The sequence below is a fragment of the Macaca mulatta genome, chromosome 6, assembly GCF_049350105.2.
Source record: "Macaca mulatta isolate MMU2019108-1 chromosome 6, T2T-MMU8v2.0, whole genome shotgun sequence".
Lineage (NCBI taxonomy): Eukaryota > Metazoa > Chordata > Mammalia > Primates > Cercopithecidae > Macaca > Macaca mulatta.
Genome location: NC_133411.1, coordinates 2,763,228 through 2,777,743, shown reverse-complemented (window position 1 = coordinate 2,777,743; position 14,516 = coordinate 2,763,228). Strand labels below are relative to the sequence as shown.

The 14,516-nt window shown below is 52.2% G+C and overlaps 1 protein-coding gene across 1 annotated transcript in view; it reads left to right on the top strand.

The window, feature by feature from the left end:
- Window positions 1-4,036: 4,036 nt before the first annotated feature.
- LOC144341362 (uncharacterized) overlaps window positions 4,037-14,516 on the top strand; it is a 46,241-nt gene continuing 35,761 nt past the window's right edge. Inside the window, exons 1-5 of the mRNA XM_078004536.1 lie at window positions 4,037-4,098; window positions 5,431-5,674; window positions 10,081-10,218; window positions 10,496-10,617; window positions 11,017-11,078. Of these exons, the coding sequence (XP_077860662.1) occupies window positions 4,037-4,098; window positions 5,431-5,674; window positions 10,081-10,218; window positions 10,496-10,617; window positions 11,017-11,078 (628 nt within the window). The remainder of the gene's footprint in view (window positions 4,099-5,430; window positions 5,675-10,080; window positions 10,219-10,495; window positions 10,618-11,016; window positions 11,079-14,516) is intronic.

Sequence of the window (14,516 nt, the reverse complement as noted above, 5' to 3'; positions counted from 1 at the left end):
GCTCTGGCTGCCCCCAATCTGCTTTCTGCCTCCATAGAGCAGCTTATTCCAAGCATTTCATATAAACGCCATCTCAGGACACATGGTTGCTTTCGTGTCTGGCTCCTTTCACCATATATATGTGTGTATATATATGTGTATATACATATATGTATATATATGTGTGTATATATACACGTGTATATATATATACGTATATTTATTTTTGAGACGGAGTCTCGCTCTGTCGCCCAGACTGGAGTGCAGTGGCACAATCTCAGCTCACTGCAAGCTCTGCCTCCCACGTTCGCACCATTCTCCTGCCTCAGCCTCCCGAGTAGCTGGGACTGCAGTCACCTGCCACCACGCCTGGCTACTTTTTTTGTATTTTTAGTAGAGACAGGGTTTCACTGCGTTAGTCAGGGTGAGTCTTGATCTCCTGACCTCATGATCCGCTCATCTCAGCCTCCCAAAGTACTGGGATTACAGGCATGAGCCACTGCGCCTGGCCTCACCTAATAATTTTTCCAATAATTTATTCAAATAGGCATCAGGATCCGCACAGGCACAAGGGCCAAGAGGTGCCCCCGAGGGCTTGTGTGTGGGGCAAGGACGCAGGTGGTTCTACAGAGGGAGTGGTCCTGCAGTGCAGGTGAGCGCCACACACGCTGGTGGCATCACCAAGGCGGGGACTGTGCTGCAGTAACACCCTCCTCCCACTGGCTCAAAGCAAAGGGTCTGTGTGTCACTCAGGTCACCGCTGAACCCAGTCGGGTGGCCTCCCACAGCCCCCAGGACTATGGTCTCTGGGTCACAGAGCAGGCATAGGAGCTGCTTCAGCCCAGCCTGACCCCCAGCCCTTGTGCCCACAGTTTGCTGGGAAGAGCTGGTGGCTCCCCCACCCTGCCTGTGGAGGAGTCCTGGAGCTGTGGGAGCAGCAGGCGGCCAGGCTAGCCCAGGCCCCTCCCTTTTACTAAAAGAAAAGCATCTTATGTGGGAGGTAGAAAGGGCAGAGCTGGGGAGGGTCTCATTGTTGGTTTCAAACTCTTTTCACCAAATACTTTTTGTCCATACCTAACCCGCCACAGAAGAGTGGCCAAGATGCCCGGCTGCTCACCAGCCCACAGGATGGCTGCACTCCCAGCATTCCTTGCAGTGAGTGACATGTGACCAGCCCAGCATTCCTTGCAGTAAATGACATATGACTAGGCTCCAGCCAATGGGGTGCAAGCAGGCCATAATACCACCGTGTGGCCCCCCAGGCTGGTCCCCTCCCTGAGGGTAATATGTGTGCCCAGGCACCTGGATGCCTCCATCCAGCCTGGCACCGCCTCCAGCAGCCCGAGTCCCAGAACCTCAGGGAGGGCAGAGTCTTGGACCTTGCCTCCGCCCCCTCTGCCAGCCAGGGCCACCCATGCTTAGGGAGTGGAACTAGACTTCCTGCACCCAGCCATGCTGACAGAGGATGTCAGCACACACACGGACAAATAAACGTAGGTAAAAGTGAGGCTGCCCTGGGAGAATTAAAGTGGGGGCTTCCACCTCCTGCTTCCTGGGGAGCACAGGGGGCGCTCCAAGGAACAGAAGACACTGATTCACAGCCACCCCAAAACCAGGGGGCTGGTTTCAGTATCCTGCAGAAACTCTAGGAACAGGGGATAAATACAAATTGAGGGCCTGGAGACACATCACCCAAAATAAGACCCGTGCGGCAAGAGCAGAGGGACGCGGGGCTGCGTCTGTGCCGGAGTGAGCAGTGGTTGGGAGAGGGAAGCTGGTGGCCCAGGGGCCAAGGCTCTGCAGTTCCGTCTTGGCAGGTGGGCACCAGCTGGCACCCTGGGAACCCTCTTTGCAGCCCTGTGATATCCCAGGAGTTTCCCTGTCATGGAGATGGGCAGGACCAGCACAGGCAGCCCTGGCTGGCTTTACGGGGGGAGGTATTGCAAGTTCTCTGTACCCGCTCCTAGAATGACAAGAAGTGAAACCTTGCAACATTCATAATTTTATGTGGAAAAAGCCTTTTTGTCTAGAAATTATGTCTTTTTTGTTTCCATTAAAAAATAGGAGGAAATCAGCTGAGAGGGATACGTGCCAACTCTGTTGACCCCAGTATTTGCCAGGAGAGCTTGGGGACCCTCAGACCCTCCTCCTTTGGGAGAGTCTCTGCCCAGTGGGCAGGCAGTCACAGGGAGCAGGCAGCCCGGCCACGCTTCCCTGAAGACTGGTCCCCCCCAAGGACACCCCTCGGGCAGGCGGGGGGAGCAGAGGTGCTAAGAGCAGGATGCGGTGACTCCACCACCTTCTGCAGGGAATCAGCGGCTGAGGCGCTTCGGTTGGAAGCTGCATTTGGTAGCAGCTCAGCCCTAAAATAGCAGCAAGCTGAGTCGGGAGCCATGTCTTCCCCTTCCCTGAAGGTCTCCTGCACGTGATCGCCCCTGCTCCCTGGCCCCGCCCTCGGTGGGGTCACCGAATTCTGAACTTGGGGAAAACTGTGGGACCAGGCTTGGGGTCGGGGTCTTCGTACAGCAGAACCAAGCCAGGGGGCAGAGCCAGGGGTTGGAGTCAGGATGACTTTGAGGACCTGAACTTGGAGCGGTCACAGGAGTCTTGAAGGGAGCCTGGAATCTTCCCGGGCATGGATGGGGCTACTGTCCAGTCTCAGGAAACTTACTGCAGCCAGGACAAGTGGGGGGTCATGACTGTCCCCACTTCACAAGTGTGTCAGGCAGACAGAAGTGTCCTCCCAGAGGTCAGACCATCAGAAACCAGGTAGAGGCCTGGCCAGCTCCAAATGTAACCCCGTCCCAGAGACAGTGCAGAGTGAGGGCAGGTGTGCACTCGAAGGGGGGACAGGCTGGTGAGGCTGGCCAAGTCACCAGAACAGCTTTCTTCTGAATTTCGTTCTGCAATGAACACATCTGAGGAAGATTCAGGTCCACAGTGTCCCAGCCAGTCCCCCTCCCAGGTATTAGGCCAGCGTGAAGCCGGCTACTGGCATCACCAACATCCACCATTTGTGTCTGCCGGGCTTAATGGGTGTGTGGTGTTTGGATGGCTGGATTCAGCGACTTTTCCCATATCACCTGCAAGGCCACGGTCAGCCTGGGAGCCGGCTCCTGACTCCCGTCCCCTCTGCACAGCAAGTCCCAGGCGGCCTTCATCCACCCTTGCTGGATGGTGACGGATCAAATGTCAGGATCTGGTCGCACAGCCAGTTACTGTCATCGCAGCCACACATCAGGCCCAGGCTAGATGCCTGCCAATGAGAGCAGAGGGGCAGAGGCACCAAGAAACACAGGGAGACAGATGAAAATGCAGGAGGGAAAGAGAGGAGGTTGCTCTTCTTGGGGTACAGATCTCAATTTCTGAGGAATTTCAAATATCAAATTAACTCTGCATTTCTTTATTTGGGAAAATTACTAACAATGGCCTTGCTCTCAAATAAATGTACACTGAAATGGCATGTCTATGCGAGAACTGAGAGCTGGCCAGGGATTTGTGGGACGGGGAAAAGCCCAGCTGGCGTCCACTGCAGAATCTATTGCTTCTTTGTCGGGGAAGAGCCGCACATTTGCTCGCAGAGTCGTTGTCTGTGTTGCTGCTGTTGTGAGGTGTAAGAGCAGAGGAGAAACACGGGTGGGTGTTTTCATCTTGCCCCCGTTCAGGCCACTCGGGCATCACTCATGAGGCTTCATCAGTTGTACCCCATGAGCATGGATGACTCCAGAGAAAACCTTCTGAGGGTTTCCAGAGACACATTTTTGCTCCTTCAGAGTAACGGGAACAAGGGATCACTCTGCTTCACGATAAAGCAGTGACCCCACATGTGTGTGCAGGATAAAAGAGGAGGATAAAAGAGGAGGCTCACAGCCCTCCACCCAGCACCAGCAGCTGGCGACAGGACCACGCGTTTGTCAGGACTGGACCCATGTGCACACAGGGTTGTGTCAAGGGCTCTCTGCCTTGCATGTCTAGTTATAACAGAAAAACAGAAATCCAGGGGGAACATTCTTCTGGTATATTTTTCCCACCCGTTACACAGTTCTGGTTCAGGATCATGGCGACCTGGGCACAGGACTCCACCATCTTCCCGCTGCACCATGGCAAAGCCATCTCATGGTGAGCCTGCAAGAGAGTGTGGTGGGGACAGAGAGCAGGAAGCCTGTCCCCAGCTGTTTTCCACAAAACTCTGGATACTTTTGTGTTCTGCAGAGAATGAGGATGAAGTTGACAAAAAAATCCAGAAAGGTTGCTATGGATGGGCACTGCAGGCCGTTCTCGCAGGGAGCTGGTCCCGCTCTGACCATCTTCCCCGTTCCGCAAGGGAATGGGGGGCCTTCCTGTAAGCAAACACTATCGGGCTGTGAGTGTGTGAGATAACATGTGCCAAACGCAATCTCATCGACCCATCTGCCCTTCGACACCCAGGAGCTTGGTCAAGCAGAGAGAACACATTCATCCAGAGTTTAGCAAATGATGCCATCAATCGAAACAGGTTGACTTCCACTGAGATGTCTTTAAAAGCAGAGTGATTTTAAAATAATGGTTGGTTTTAAACTGCTTATTTAGGTGTCGTGAGTGCATTTCAGTGGGAGTCTTTTGTTTGTTTGTTTTTTGTTTTCTAGGACAGAGTCTCGCACTGTCACCCAGGCCGGAGTGCAGAGGTGTGATCTTGGCTCACTAAAACCTCCGCCTCCTGGGTTCAAGCGATTCTCATGCCTCAACCTCCCGAGTAGCTGGGATTACAGGCATGCACCACCACATTCAGCTAATTTCTGTATTTCGGACAGAGTTTTGCCATGTGGTCCAGGCTGGTCTCGAACTCCTGACCTCAAGTGATCCTCCTGCCTTGGCCTCCCAAAGTGCTGGGATTACAGGCGTGAACCACCGTGCCCGGCCGGGACTGTTTTTATAACATCGTTGTGTTTTAAGAAAACCTTCTTGGCTTGTGACAAATAGTATGTAATGCAGTAAGTTTTGTGAACAAAGCTGTGTGAAAGGATAATAAAATCTTGGGTGGGACCCCAGTGCACTCTGCCAAAAGGAAAAATTTAAACTGGAAGCTGAATCATGCAAGAAGTGGCCTTTCCTTTTGTTCTAAGCAGAGGGTTATGGATAAAAGCATCTCCACCGGTAGCTGCTCTCCATAAAGTGCCAAGGTAATGAGCTCAAAAGGGACACACCATGGGCAACGCCCTGCCCGCTGTCTTTCTCTTGCAACACGTGGATTCCATAACGGGGCCACACCCTCCCTCTTTCCGCTCCAGCCCACTTTTCGCCTTTACAGTTCAGAGCCCTCAAAATCGTCTTTGGATAAAGGCAGGGACCACAGATTGTTCCTGTGGTTTTGTGTTCCTCTTTTCCAGAAATGTCCTTAACTTTGGCAAAGTAAATTTCAAAACTGATGGAGATCTGTCTCAGACGCTCTCTGGTTTCTGCCTATGTAACCAGGACTGAGATCAAAAACCGGACCCTGGCAACCCCCTCTGTGGAGCTGTTCCCCGACCCCTGCCGGGACCACTGTCCTGACCCAGATGCCAATTGGGACTGCCCAGTTCTGAATTCCATGCACGTGGGCCCAGCAGAAGGCACTGGTGCCCTCCTTCCTCCCAGCATCACGCCGGCATCACACCCGCATCACACCAGCATTACCCTGCTGCGGCTGCACCTGAAGCTCGTTTACTGTTGCTGCCTTGTTGGATTCTGTCCTGTGAACACACCATGGTTTACTCATTCATTCTGCTGTCAGTGGGCATTTGGACTGCCTTCAGTTTGAGGCGATGAATACACCTGCTGCGAACATTCAGATGATTGTCTTCTGGTGAATTTACATACACATTTCTGTTGGGCATGTGCTAGGGTCTGCAATACTGGGTCACTGCCTCACTGAGTCCCCTGTGTCCAGCTGCAGGACCCACCCCAGCACCCACTGCTCTACAGTTAGGCCATGATTTGGTATTTCTGCCTTTCTCATCTTAGCCATGCTAGTGCAGAACAGAAGTTCCTAATTTTGGCATAAATCAAATTTATCTGTGTAAGTTTCTGGAGCCTCTATTTGTTCCATTGGTCCATGTTTCTTTCAAGAGTCTCACCTTGTGTTATTTACTGTAACATTAAATTAAGGCTCAATACCCAATAGTGATAGTCCTCTGACTTTGCTCTTCCTCAAGTTTGTATTAACTGTTATTGACTCTTTGTATGTTTTTATTTTTTTATTATACTTTAAGTATAATAAAGTACTGGAGACCCGGGTGCTTGTGGTGTCAGAATCCAGCTGGAGTCTGAGGAGTGACCTGGGGCTGGCTGGGCTAGGCAGCATCACAGGTTTCTGCAACCCAAGTGCACATCAGGCTGGTGACAGTCACGCAGCCTATTACTTCATGTGTCATCAGAACATCACTAGAACACAGCACTTCAAGTGTGCAAATTTAGTGAGCCATAGTCTAAATACAAATAGAGCCACTGAAATCCTAAATTTCAATCAATCATCTCATTGTTACTCGTCTTATTGGTATTAATCCTTTGAAATTATGTGGGGTGGGAGTTAAAGCTAATAACTAATATGTTAATGCTAAAACTAAGATTTTTCTGGCCAGATGCGGTACGCTCACGCCTGTAATCCCAGGACTTTGGGAGGCCGAGGCAGGCAGATCAGCTGAGGCCAGGAGTTCAAGACCAGCCTGGCCAACATGGTGAAACCCTATCTCTACTAAAATTCAAAAATTAGCTGGGCATGGCGTAATCCCAGCTATTCGGGAGGCTGAGGCAGGAGAATCACTTGAACCAGGAGGCGGAGGTTGGAGTCAGCCGAGATCGCACCACTGCACTCCAACCTGGGCAACAGGAATGAAACTTCATCTCAAAAAATGAAACAAGATTTTTGTGAGAAAAAGGTGTAAAACTATATACTAAATTTGAAATAGAAATATAAGCGCAAGCTCCTTTGTTCTTTTCACAGACACATTTCCTAGCTCTGCCCAGGAGCAGTAGATACATCAAGCACCTAGACTGTGGTCCCTACTACATGAAAATCATGAATTCCTAGTGATGGTTTCAAAGCCAAAACCAACCAAACTAAAACATGTAATTGGTCCTTCTTGGAGGTGACTAGGGCACTAACACTAACACTGGGAATGCACACTTGAAGGAAGGTCAGCGATTCTCCTGCCTTTTCTCTACAAATTGCAATTCAGGGAAACCTTGTTGATTAGGAAAAGTTCTTTACAGAAGAATTCCTGCAAATAAGTGAGTAAAGAATGACAGTTTAAGAATTGTCGGCCGGGCGCGGTGGCTCAAGCCTGTAATCCCAGCACTTTGGGAGGCCGAGACGGGCGGATCACTAGGTCAGGAGATCGAGACCATCCTGGCTAACACGGTGAAACCCCGTCTCTACTAAAAAATACAAAAAACTAGCCGGGCGAGGTGGCGGGCGCCTGTAGTCCCAGCTACTCAGGAGGCTGAGACAGGAGAATGGCCCGAACCCGGGAGGCGGAGCTTGCAGTGAGCTGAGATCCGGCCACTGCACTCCAGCCTGGGCGACAGAGCGAGACTCCGTCTCAAAAAAAAAAAAAAAAGAAATTCTTAAATATCCTAAAATATGCCCTTTGGCTAACATTAACGGCCGGGCGCGGTGGCTCAAGCCTGTAATCCCAGCACTTTGGGAGGCCGAGACGGGCGGATCACGAGGTCAGGAGATCGAGACCATCCTGGCTGACACGGTGAAACCCCGTCTCTACTAAAAAATACAAAAAACTAGCCGGGCGAGGTGGCGGGCGCCTGTAGTCCCAGCTACTTGGGAGGCTGAGGCAGGAGAATGGCGTGAACCCGGGAGGCGGAGCTTGCAGTGAGCTGAGATCCGGCCACTGCACTCCAGCCTGGGCGGCAGAGCGAGACTCCGTCTTAAAAAAAACAAAACAAAAAAAAAAAGAATTGTCCCAGCCTGGCCAACATAGTGAAACCCCATCTCTAAAAATACAAAAAATTAGCCAGGCATGATGGTGGGTGCCTGTAATCCCAGCCACTCCGGAGGCTAAGGCAGGAGAGTCGCTTGAACTGGGAGGTGGAGGTTGCAGTGAGCTGAGAGTGGCACCACTGCACTCCAGCCAGCCTGGGCAACAAGAGCAAGACTCTGTCTCAAAAAAAAAAAAAAAAAAAATTTGTCAAATTGCCACCCCTAATGCCCTGGTTCTCTAACCTGTGTAACAGGATTACCTGCAGGGACCCCACCCCAGACCTTCCGATTCAGTCCTGGTGGGGGACCCCACCCCAGACCTTCCGATTCAGTCCTGGGGGGACCCTACCCCAGATCTTCTGATTCAGTCCTGATTCGGCCTGAGAATTTGCATTTCTAACATGTCCAGGGACCACAGTTTGAAAACCTCCAATGGCAGACATTGTCCAATAAATGAAGGAATAATAACAGGTGGCAACCTCAGACAGCTTCATCCCAACCAGTAAGAAAGTAAATCCTTTTGTAAACTAAGAGGAAGTATTAATATGGACGTTTGAGCAGACATTTAAGTGTCGGGACAAAGAATTAAAAACTAGCACAGGCACCCCTGAAGCATGATAGGATGGCAACAGAAGGCTGATTTAGTTTCCAAGAAATAGCTGACAGGCAGTGTTGTGTGTGTGTCTACTGCTTAGGAACCCAAAACAAACCTTCAGACCGTTTTCATGAGTACTGAGACCAAGAAAACCACTGGGAAGTGGGTGGTCTGGAAATGTAAATGTTTATGGTACTCCACTAATGAGTCATGGAACCATGTTTCATACCAAAAATGTTTTGTAAATGTGGGTTTCAAGGTTTCAAAGTGAACCCATATGTGTTAGGAGAAAGGACACACCAAAGAAGTAAAACAATTGGGTCTATGTAAAAAGAAAGTAGAATATTGCCCAGAGACATGTGGATAATTCCTAACATGGATCAAAGGCACCAAAAAGGTGAGCTGTGTGTAAGATACTCAGACCTGCACCGTCCCCTGCAGTAGACACAGACAACATCTTGGTAGGCAACTGGGTGAAAATTCAGAGACAATCCTAGGAACTACGAGGATGAAAAATGTTAGCATTCTTGGAATGAGGCACTGAAGAACCTGAAAAGCTGGAATAACCCCATGAAATAATGAGAATAATTGTAGTAGCCTGTAGTATCCTGAACCGGGGCACAGATCACAGGACTGGGGTGGAAGGCAGCACGGAGTACGCGCGCGGGAAAACCCAGGGATCACAGTGGCCCAAAGCTGGGCACTTCCCAATTCCGGCGATTGGTGCTATAGGCACTCCAGGTTCCACCGCAGAACTGTGTCCAGCACGGAGGCAGTGCTGTCTCGGGGGAGACAGGGCTGCACCACCACCAGGGGCGGGAAGGGGTCAGGCAGGGAGGCGCCCAGTGTTTCCAGCTGCACTGGGCGCCTGCGTCGGGGGTGGCGCTGATGCAGAGCGTGGGGGCGCAGGCTAAACCTAAAAGAGGGAAGCTTTTGGGGGCGGAACAGACAACACTGCACACTGCCCTTCCCACCCGAATTGTGTTTTACCTTTTTTTTTTTCTTTTTTCTTTTTGAGACAGAGTTTCTCTCTTGTTGCCCAGGCCTGGAGTGCAATAGCCCGATCTCGGCTCACTGCAACTTCGGCCTCCCGGGTTCAAGCAATTCTCCTGCCTCAGCCTCCCGAGCAGCTGGGATTACAGGCGTGCGCCACCACGCCCGGCTAATTTTGTATTTTTAGTAGATACGAGGTTTCTCAATATTGGCCAGGCTGGTCTCGAACCCCCGACTTCAGGTGATCCACCGGCCTCGGCCTCCCACAGCGCAGGGATCACAGGCGTGAGCTACCGCGCCCCGCCCAGAGTTTCCGACTGTTAGCCTGAATCACATTCACGTCAAAACTTCTTTCTATAAAAGAACTAAAAGGCTAAGTCCTTGCTCCATCACTTCCCGCCCCGCATCGCGGCGCGGGGCATTTTCCCCAAGCGCCTTCACGCACCGCGCCCAGAAGGCCGCGCCGGAGCATCCCGCGCACACGCATTTCCAGCGCCCCCGGAAGTGGCGGTAACGCCAGGCCCTGCCCCCGGCAGAGGCGGAAGCGGAATCGCCTTGAGAGATCTCCCGTCGCCTCAGGCGCCTCAGCCCGGCCGCGCGCCTTGGCCCTTGGCCCTTGGCCGCCTGCTCCTACCGCTCCGGGGGCTTGCTGCGGGCGCGGCGCTGCCGGGCCAGTGCTTCTGTGGAATGTCTTCCAGAGGTGCGGCCTGGCACCGCCCGGGCACCTCCCGCCTCCGCGGCGACCGCCCCGACCCCCGCGGCCGCCCCCGTCCCCTGCCCCGACCCCTGCGGCCGCGCCCGTCCCCTGCCGGGTCCCCTGCGGTCTCCCCGGTCCCCTGTGGGTCCCCTGCGGCCGCCCCCGCCTCCTGCCCGGTCCCTGCCCTGTGCGTTGGGCCCTTCCAGAGGTGCAGAGTAGCCGCTGCAGACCCGAGGTCGCGGCCACCGGCTCCCAGGCTAGGCCCTTTTTCTCGCCTCAGGAGCCGCCGGGCGGAGGGTCTCCAGGGGTGCTTGTTCGGGGAAAGCAGAGACAGAATGTCTGGGCGCTGTTAAGTGTCAGCAGCCGAGGAAGCAGCAGCGACCTGGCGTCTGCTCGGGGCAGGTGACCTTTCCGGCGGCGCCTTCTGTCCCGGTCGCTTTTCCACGGAATGAATGACCGAAACTGTAGTGACTCATGGCCAGGGAATGCCTTAGTTATCTGACGGAATCTTGTGTGTGAAAAAGGGAAACTGGTGCAAATGTGAATTCAGACAGGCCAGGAGAGGAAGGAAGGGAAGGATTGAGAGAGAAAGATGATTGGCCTCTTAGGGGAAGACCCCGCTTGGACGTGGGCTCCTGCGGCACTTCCTTGATTCCCGTGTCCTCCTCAGCGGGATGGGGGAGGCGGAGGTTCCAGGAGGCTCCGAGCCTTCCAGAGTCAGTGCAGGGTTGACAGGAGACGTTTGTTTTGCTTTTCCTGAACTTTGGATCGCCAGCTTATTTGGTCTTCTTGATGTTGTAGGGTTGATAAAGACAGGAGTGGAGTGATATCGGACACCGAGCTTCAGCAAGCTCTCTCCAACGGTGAGTGGGCCCTGGGTCGGGACCCAGAAGCCGCTGAGTGGGCCCGTGGGACCTGGGTCGGGACCCAGAAGCCGCTGAGTGGGCCCGTGGGACCTGGGTCCGGACCCAGAAGCCGCTGAGTGGGCCCGTGGGACCTGGGTCCGGACCCAGAAGGCTGCTCTGCTCGCAGTGGATAACTTTCTTTCTGAAGTTCATTTTCCAAGGACAAAGGGATCATTAGGACAAAGTATTATTACTGCTTCATGGTGGAGATGCTTCTGGTTTCTGTTGTGGCTGCCGCTGTTATTTGGAGTGCCTCACCAAGCCGGCTGACAACTGCGTGCATGAGCACAAGGAAAGGCTTCTTGTGAAATGAAAACTAGGTTGTAGGTTTAGGAGGGGAATAGGAAGCTTAGCTCTGTACAGCCGGAAGCCTTTTGGTAAGTTGGAGGTCCTTGAATTTCCTCGGTGACTGCATCTTGGTGACTTCTCTGAATAGACCTTCGAGGGCATTGGGGGGTGGTGGTTGGAGGGCTTGGGGAGCTCAGGCAGCACTTGTGTGGGAACGTGGCTGTTACAGGAGCCGCAAACACGGGGACTGCATTCCTGGGGAAAGGATTGGGGGTGTTGGAGGCGCTGGCAGGGGAATTATGGGGAGGTGTTCTTATCAGTGTGCGAATACTGGACGTTCAGGCGGCGGAAATCCGGGTCCTTGGGTGTTGTGAGCTCCCTGGAGTTACCTTCTTGCCAGTTTCAGCTCAATTGATCCCCCCTCCCCTGGGAAGATCACGTTTTACTTCATTGAACACCTGACTGCGGCTTTTTCTGTAATCCCTCAGGGGCAGTCATCTTTTCCGATTCTGTGTATAGTTTCCCTTTCCAGATCCGTGCCATTTAAGCTAGAAAAGGGGTCGGTTTTGAGATGTTGTGAAAATGTTGAAAGGCTCCTCGTTATTAGTGGGAAGTACCTGATGTTGCCAGAGACTGGACTGGGGCGCGGGGAGCACTACGGCTGCTGGACACTGCCTCACTGCGCTGTGCCTGGGGGGATGCTTCATTCAGCCTTACTGCCTAATGATTTGTGAGGATTTGTGTTTTCACAGTAACATGTTTACCTTATATTCTGACATCAGTTCCTGATACGTGACGTGTGGGCCACAGATGCTGGTGTATTATTTCACATGCATTTATATAGATTGTTTTCAGGGAATTCAGAAATTCTGTTATCTCTGCTCTAGTGATTGTGCTTTCTTGATTTTTCTCTTTTCATTATTCTTAAATCCTCCTTTTTTAAATTTGCATCTCGGTTCCTTTATACTTGGGAAGTGCAAGACATGGCTACTGGAAAAAGATGTCAAGAGAACCTGGAATCCAGTAGGCTACAATTTGGCAAATCTTAGCTTAAAACGTCCTAAATGTTGACCACAGTGGATGCAGATGGCTCTGTGCATCATCTGTGAAATGTGGTCAGATGACCACCCAGGTTCAAGTGGTTTGTCACCAGGGTGGTACGAGCCACACAGAGTGCCCTCCCCAGAGGCCATGTCGCGGAGACATTTATTTTGAGTGGTTTTCCAGTGAGTGATGCAAGATTTATGATCCATTTTAACAGCCTGCTTTTTATGCGTTTGCTCAGGTTTTTAGATTTTAGGTTTAGTTTTAGGTTTTCTGTTAAACTTGCTCACCTAGGAGTGGTGGTCAAATACTGGACCTCATTAGCGTGAAAGCCTGCCCACCTTGGCAGGCTCCACTGGAGTGCTTTGGGGCCTGCCTGGATTCCAGTCCTGGCTCTACCAGTTTTGTGTCCTCCCTGTTACTGGGAGGGAATATTGAGGAAATGCATGCGAGGTGCTTCCCGTGATCCTGGCACAGAGCAAGTGCTCAGTGACTGTCAGCTGCGATTATTAGTAGTGGCTAATACACGACCACTGTTCTTGGCCAACAAGCCCGCTCAAAGCTTTGATGGTTTTCCGTCACCTAATGATGGTGATGGTTTCCACTTACTGAACACTCACATGCTGGGCTAGGCACTTAACCCAAATCCAGGGTCAGCATTATTGTTTGGGGGTGGGGGCAGACACCTCCTGCTCTGACTTGTGTGTTTGGGTTCCCGTATTTTCACCAGAGGGTGTTAGTCCTGCCCCACTTCAGCTGGTCCTCAAAGCATCTATAGCTCTTTAATCATCAGCAAGTATCTATCAGAACATAATGTTGATTTCAGCTGCTACTAAATATCTACCAGGAGCCTGCTTGAGAGAGAGAATTGCCTGACAGGTGCTGAGTCCCCCATTCCTGAGATACTTTGAAATGAGTGTCTGGCTTAACCCAAGCTGTGCATCGGGACCTCTCACTGTGTTCCCAATGGAGTCACTTTTCTTAGGCACCCCCCTTTACCTTGGGCTCTGAGCTTCCTCTGCCTTTCATCTCTGTAGGATGAAGCCCACTTGCCCTTCAGGATGCAAAGCCCTCTTCTCTAAAGTGCCTGCCGGGCCAGGTGCAGTGGCTCACGCCTGACCTCCCAACACTTTGGGAGGCCGAGGCAGGGGGATCGCTTGAGCACAGGAGTTTGAGACCAGCCTGGGCAACATTGTGAGGCCCTGTTCCTTGAATTGCCCTGGGAGATTTCCTCAGCTTGTGCTGGGGGCATGTGGCCCCATGAAGCCCGTAGTCACTGTCCACCCCGAGGGACGCTGGCTTTGGGGCTCACACGCCTGCTGCGGGGCAGCCCCAGGAGATGGCCGCCCTGTTCCTCCCTGGAGCTGGAGCTGCAATGTGTGCTCAGCAGCTGTGGTGGCTGTTTTGTTTGCATCTTATAAACCATTTACTTGATTACATTTTCCTCTTCAATTTAGCTGCTGGAAAATTTAAAGTCTGGTTGGTGGCTCGCCAGTAATGAGAGTTTAGAGTAGAGGTAAACTTTATGACAGTCTTAGACCTCTTCACTTTCTCCTCAGCCAACATGGTTAACATTTACTTTATTTTGCTGTACTGTGTCTTTGTGTTTCCTGAGTTCCTTCTGGAATAAGGCGGGTCATTAGTGAGCACAGGTTTCTGGTCGTCTCACAGCCTCAGGCAGTGGGCGGTGCTGTCCGTGCTCCCTTTCCGGTTGCCTGTGGTAGCTCTCAAGTTGCAGGGCTGCGATTTGAAGCCTGATGTAGTGCACCGTGTTTCTTTCATGTTCTGTGGTGGTTTGCTCCTCACGTGTGAGCATTCACCCTGTGGCCCTGTGTTTTTCCACCACACCTCTGCCTGGTGGCATCCTACTGGATGTCTCAGCCGAGCCACTCTGTTCTGGATGCCCTTGTCCCCAACCCCTTTGCTCTGGGCTCTGAGCTGCTTCTGCCTTTCATCTCTGTAGGATGAAGCCCCACCCACCCTTCAGGATGCCAGCCTTGGCAACATCGTGAGACCCTGTTTCTTTTTTTTTTTTTTTTTTTTGAGACGGAGTCTAGCTCTGTT